At 36.9% G+C, this 7,218-nt stretch overlaps 1 protein-coding gene across 1 annotated transcript in view; it reads right to left on the reverse strand.

The window, feature by feature from the left end:
• LOC110031875 overlaps positions 1–7,218 on the reverse strand; it is a 43,601-nt gene that overhangs the window by 25,857 nt on the left and 10,526 nt on the right. Inside the window, exon 3 of the mRNA XM_020735299.1 lies at positions 2,516–3,149. Within this exon, the coding sequence (XP_020590958.1) occupies positions 2,516–3,149 (634 nt within the window). The remainder of the gene's footprint in view (positions 1–2,515; positions 3,150–7,218) is intronic.

A 7,218-nucleotide genomic window follows, 5' to 3' on the forward strand; every position in this document is an offset into this window, starting at 1 on the left:
TCACGCAATACTGAAGGGCAAGCCTCGAAGAAGTATTTACATTTTCCAATGGGGATCAATAAGTTTATTTTCAACAAATTAATCCCATCCGGTAAATTTTAGCTTTGAAATCAAAGAAAATTAATCAAATGACAAATCCACAATAATCAAAGAATGTATCAAAATTTTCATCATAAAGTAATTGAAAATGCCTTTTCAAGCTTGGACTGATAATCAAACCAAAAAAAAAAGTATAAACTTCCAATATACATATTCTTCATCTCATCCAGAGTAACATATGTGAATATTGGTTCAAGTATTAAAGCAAGACAAAGGCGCTCTTTTAGAACAGCATTCATCATCATCATTACGAATACCCTTAATCCCAAATAGTTGGTATCAGCTCTTTTCCTGATAACATCTGAATCTTAAAATTGGAAAATTAAAGATCCACTGACAAGATTCTTGCAATACATGAATGCCTTGCCACTCCTATTCAAAACCCAAACCACATCAAATCAAAATCGCACATCCAAAAAATTATGAAATCGCTATATACACCTTGACGGATCTAACTAAAAATATGAGAAAAAATGTTAAATACCTAAAGTGTGAAAAATAATGGGTTAAGTTCACTTTTGCAATTTTGGCAGAAAGATGGATGCTTCATCCAACAATTTTGATGAAGAAACAAACGCTCGCTCTAGCAGTTGCGAGTTACGCGAAGTAGTCTTAGGGCAGAGGAAGAAGGCGTTATGTTATAGAGCAAGGTAGGTATGTAACAACGTCACCCTTATAAACTATCATCTCCAACGCAAATTAAATCCGCCGAACCACTGGATTTCATAAATCCTAGATTTATGGAAAAATGTGGTTGGCACGGGATTTAAATTTGGGTAGAATTTATTTTGTCCAAAATGAGTATTTAGCAGAACTTAAGCTTAAATCCCGCACAAATCGTGCTTAAATCTAATAATACCAAAGGCATTGTTGGCTCTGGCAGTAGTGGAAACCAATTAAATATCATCTCAGAGAGAGAGTTGAGACCTGGAGGTGAAGCAAGACTTTCGAGTGAAAGTCCACCAAATTTAGATGCTTGTTCGCTCATAATTAGATTTTAACATTATAATCTTCAAATATAATATCAAAATCATCCATAATCATCAACAATTTAAAATTAGCGATATGAATGATTTCAAGGCTTCAAAATTATTTGGTCCTCAAATAGATTGAAGGAAGTTGGGATTTCAAAGCAGAGCATTTCAAATAGGTCAGGTTTAAAAACACGGATTCACGAATTAGCATATGTTGGATGGATTTGAGAAAAAAATATATGGGCAAAACTTAACCGTTAAGAGGGCTTTTATATCATCTAATCATCCATAATTTTTTCAAATTAATGAGCGGTTAAATTATTATGAAAATTATAGAAACTTGACCAATGAGTAATTTTTATGTTGTAGATCATAAATTAATAATGTGATTCAGTGTTTATAGATGAATTAAATCAAACGATACATAAATAAAATTAGGAAGAGAGTAGGGGTTGCAAGAAAACTCTCTAATTTTTTTAATATATATATAATTCTCACCAAGTTTTCTAAAAGATTGTTTTATCAACCAATGCTACAAAATCACATTTATAAAAAGTTATAGCCGCCCTAAACAGACACGTAATGTCATAAGTTGGAGGGATTTTTAACACAGATTTTTTGTACAGGGGACATAACACATTCACATCTGTTTCAGCATTTTTTACAAGGGAAATCGCAAGTCCAGTTACAGCTATTCCAAAATCAGATATTGTAAAGCAGTTTTCTTTCTACATAAAATTAAAAAAAAAAGAACCACTTAATGTAGCAACACAATCTACTCATCCAGTGACACTTCGAACCATACCTTTTCTTCATCGCTTTCCAGACCTGTGTTGTTAAATAAATTGTTCTGGACCTAAGAAAAATATCACCCTATTTGTATTCTATGTGGGTAATTAAGGTGATTTGTTGTTATGTTTTAGTTATTTTTTTTTAAGTTTTTTTTATGAATTTTCAACTCTTCACAATTTTGGCATTCTATTCATTGTTATAACATTTTACTTACGACACGTCTTGTATGAGTATTTATTTATTTGTGTACATGTTTTATCTAGCATGCAAATGATATTTTTAAATGCATGATGGTCGCGCATTATTATGCTTGTCAAATATTAACCATAGCTTTTACATGACGCATGGTTATATGTGTGAATTTTGCAATATTTATTCAAAATTAACGAATGAGATTGGTTCTGCATCATATGAAAAGCATAAGTGCCACCCCTTCCCACAAGAATAATTCTATAGTCGGTTCGGCCGGGTCATTGTGTCAGAAGATAAACTCTGGCTTATGATAAAACCAGCCCAACTACTCAAAATTGGCAAATTATACATAAATAAACTGAGAAAATGATAATTTGACATCAAATACAAGACAAAGACATGTTATTAAAAATGATAAAGGATGAATAGCATTTATCATAAAAAATAATAATAATAACCTCTATAGCTCCCACTGTTGGTGATTCCAGGTAGAATTGTTCTTGGAGCTGTCGAGCTAGTATCTCATCCGACTCAAGTTGCATAGATCTAGCAATAGATTCATCTAAACGTTCACGGGTTCCCTCTTGGGTATTACTTTCGATTTCATCAATCTCTACAATTGGAGCTAATTCGGTATCAACTCTCACTAATTTCCGGCTTCTTGTTGATCTTTGGTATGAAGGTTTAGTGAATGTTCGATCATATGATATCCTCGGGCTATCAATAGTTGAGCTAGAACATTCGCCAGCATTTGAGGGCATAAAGTTAATTTTACGTTTCCCTGTAAGCGGTGGAGCTTCCGAGTTCAATTTGAAACATCCTTGAACTCGAGTAATATTTCGTCCAGATTGTGAGGCATTTTCTTCGGGTTTGATATCAATAGAAAGAGCATATTTTGTATTTTCACCCCTGGAATTAGATAAATGATGAGACATATTCTTGCCCTCAGAAATATGGGCAGCATGAGAAGGAAGAAGAGATGAACTTCCCAAATGCCTATGTTTTCCCTCAAATCCATCAATCTGAATCCTATCAGTGTCATAATCCATGTCTGAAATGATGGTGACGTCCATTTGAGGCATCAAGCAAGATCTGCGAACATCATAAGTATAGGTAAAAAACAAGATAAAGGCGTGAGAAAGGTTTGAAAGAAGGGTTTAACGAGAGAGAGAGAGAGAGAGAGAGAGAGAGAGAGAGAGAGAGAGAGAGAGTTAAATCACAAAATGGTCCCTGACAATACTCATGTGGCCAATTTAATCCTAAAATTTTGTGATGCTCGAATGTGGTCCCCCGAGTATTGAAAATTGATCTCAATTGATCCCTTAGAGATTGAAATGGGATCAATTTTGTCTAGTCCGGGGACTAAATTAAGACCATTTTTGCATCATAATTTCTAACGAGAGATAAATTGAGATCAATTTCCAACAGTAGGGGCACTAAATTGGGGCACCGCAAAATTCTGAAACTAATTTGGCCACATCCAAGTAGTAAGAGGACTATTTTGAGACTTATTCCTATATATCTGCATATGCACACAACTATAATTACAGAAATGCATACATACATACATATAAAAAGGGATACTTTAAACCATTTGATAAACAGTTAACTGAAACAATTACAAATATCAAGGCATCTATGATTGAACAAGATGAATTTTTATCATAATAAGAAAGTTTAAGTTATCTAATTAATGGCAAGTTCAACCTCTCCTTTGAAACCAGGCAATCCAAACACTTTCAAAAGGGATTTTCATTGAAGCCTTAACATCAAGCATATTAGGCACAAATGACATCATGTACTCAGTTTTAAAAAGTAAGGTAAGGTAATCAAACAAAGCATTTTGTGGCAAATAAAATCTATCAAAGCTGCTATAGGTTTTCATAACATTTCAAACATATGAGTTAGAAGAGTTCAATTAAGCCACAATAAGATAGCAAAAACTACCTTAGACGATGATAAACACCCCATTAATATTAAGTATATCTTCATCCCACCTTCCTAAGCTCCTATATAATACAGATAAATTGTATGAGAGGGCCCAAGCATGACAACCTACCCATACAATAAACACCACATGCAAATGGTTCCAGAAAAATAAAAGAAAATACAGAAAAATACATGAGAGCCCAAAAACCAAAAGTGACAAAACACGTAGCATTAGATAGCTAGAGAGCGACCCAATTTTGCCTTGCCTCTGCCTCTAGTAACAAATTTGTAAGATGAGTGTCATTGTCAATAGTAATTAATGTATCGTCCAATAACTTCCTAAGCTCGACTCGCCCTTCATTATTCTTCTTCCTCCTAGAATAGACCTGTCATTTCTCATCCAAAGACTGACTCATCTGATCAGTAGATTGGTCTAAAGTGTGTTGGACATGTGTAAGTTGTTTAACACGTTTGGATTAGTACTAGTAGTATGGAGAGATGTTTCATGAGACTCCAGAGTACCATGCTTCAATTCAGCAGCTAGAATAGATTGTTCAAAAGCAAAAGCATCCAGGGGTAGAACGGCTTGGGTATGATACTCTTCATATGAAATAACAAAAATTTGAATAGGAGGGTCATCAAAAAATTTCTTATCAGGAAAGACGTAAATCAGATGAGCAAAGATATAAGTGGTGTTGGAAAGAGGGTCAGATTGGCACCTCCTCAGCAGACATGGTAGGTAGCAAGACGTCCACCCCAAATTCAGTACGAATAGATTTTTGAACAGGTTGCTGATCTTTAGCAATATTCAGCCTTAAATGAGGATGAAAGCGATAGCAAATAGTAGAACTGTGGTCGAACATACTACAATGAGAGCAATAAAAAGTGTGGTTCAATTTCAACCTTTTGTCAATACCCGTTGCGAGTGGATCAAATTTATACCTTATCTAGAGCTAGTTGGGTGATCTCTTTCTCAACTAACACACAAGCCACAAAGGGTCTGGTGACAGTAAGCGTAGGACTATCAAGCTTGAGAGGCTTACCGTAAGCAGTTGCTAAGGAGTAGAGAATTTTAAAGTTGAACAAGTGTAGTTTTAACCCCTGAAATTTTATCCAAACATGAATGATAGGAGACTCTGCTTCAAAGTCGACAGTCCACTTTAGGATTTTCATAAAACAGTTGACAATCTTGATTACCTTTCGAGAAAAAATACGGGTGTAATCCGCCTCATGAAATAATTGAATAAGTATATATCGGTTGTTAAGTAAGTCAATACTCCATCTATCTGATAGCTTTATAGCATCAAAATCTTTCTGAATGGTCTCAAGTTTAAGGTGACCATAAAAGAATTTTCCCACTAGAGCAAAACACCAAGAAGACGCAAGAGTATTGATTTCAACCTTTGAGAGAAAAAGAGCAGGTTTTCTATTTTTTTACCAAGTTTTTTAATGAAAGTGTGATCACCACCACCTTCAAGAGTCTCGTGGAAGGATTGTGAAACAATGCAGGACTTACCGATACCAAAACCAGGCTTTGAACTTTTTACGAGTAGGATTGTCACCGGCAAATGCAGTGAATGAGAAAAGAGCATCGAGGTCATCTCCACTAGGCAAGATGACCACGGAATGAGTCTGGAGCGGCGTGGCGAGCCTCGTCAATCTGCGACCCGAGGAAGGAGACGACGTGCGAAGACTGCAAACAACGTAACCAAAAATCGTATCAAGAACGAAAGATAATGACGTCGTGCGAGCTGTCTGCAGACGCTGACAAAACTGCGAGACGATGACGACGCGCCAAGCAGGAAGAAGACGTCATGCGAGCTGTCTGCAAATGCAGACGAGGCAATCGGAAAAGGAGAAGGTTGGTGCGAAGTTGTTCGTCGTTGAGCACGATGAAACCGTTCGTCGTGGAAAACGAAGAAACCAAAGAAGTGAAAAGCCAAAAGATTCAAAGCCAGGAATCTCCAATAGGCGAAAACCCTAGCAGAGTTGCACGTCATATATAGATATATATATATATTGGGGGGGAAAGAGCATCGAAGGCTCCCTACGTGTTAAAATTAAGAGACAGGTACAAAAGTTGGAGGGGAGGAGGATCCCCATCTAAAACAGCCAAAAAATACTTTAACACACACCCAAGGGTTCCTCCTCCCACATTACAACTCACGCGAAATGAAAACTTCAAACTTACAAGTATACTCAAGCCAAAATAACAAAACTCAAAATTAGTATACTTGCGCCCGTGTAGTAGAAATAACAGAAAAAGAAACAAAAGATAATCCAAGAAAAAAAAAGAGGCAGCAAGAAATTTCTAATCCACTGGAAACACTCCAGCAAACAGCAGTGCAAACTTGGATGTCGATCGACTGAGCAAAACAACCAAACAACACAAGACCAGCGTAAACTAAGAGATCAGGAGAGCCAGAGACAAAGACAGAAAGAGGTGCAAATCTGAAACCTGCTAGCAAAATAAAAAAACCACAAGAGGGAGGGTGCAAAACCAAACCACAGTAAAGATACGAGAGCACCCAGTCAGAGATTCGAGCAGCAAGTAGTTTCTAAAATCTAACATAAAGCAAATTCAGGTTATCCCCAATAAGGAGACGCCTGAGAGGAGCAAGGGGTGATAAACCTACAGAGCATGTATCCCCTGCTTGTCTGGCTAACCAATCGACAAAAGAGTTGCCCTCTCTATGGATGAAACTCCAACTCACTTTCATATGTCCTTTAGAAATTAAAGCATAAATATGTTTAAGAATGCATATAATATCCCAGAGAGGAGAGATACCCAACAATATATCATAGAACATTTTCGAATCAGTTTTCACCTCAATCGTATGAAAATTGAAAGTAATTGCCACCATTAATGCAAGAAAACCCCCCCAGCATTCTGTGGCTAAGGGGTTGTCAGTAGCAACAGGAGAAGTAAAATAGCACATATACTTACCCTCAAAATTTCTAAAAATGCCCCTAACCGCCCTCAGCAGATCAAGGGTTCCAACTGCCATCCACATTCACCTTAACCCATCCGAAAGATGGGGGAGCCACCTGATTAAACGGGGGGGCCTGAAGTTCGAAACATCATTGGTACAAACCCTGAGAGTGGGTCTTGGTGTATGTCGGCACTAAAAAGTAAGGAAGAGGTTGTTTGGGGGGTCGCCCGTAAGAAGCTGTCGGCAGCCGGAATTGAAATCTCATCGCCCGCTTCGGAAGGACGTTTTAATTTACGTAT

The sequence above is a fragment of the Phalaenopsis equestris genome, unplaced genomic scaffold (assembly GCF_001263595.1).
Source record: "Phalaenopsis equestris unplaced genomic scaffold, ASM126359v1 Scaffold000855, whole genome shotgun sequence".
NCBI classification, from domain to species: domain Eukaryota; kingdom Viridiplantae; phylum Streptophyta; class Magnoliopsida; order Asparagales; family Orchidaceae; genus Phalaenopsis; species Phalaenopsis equestris.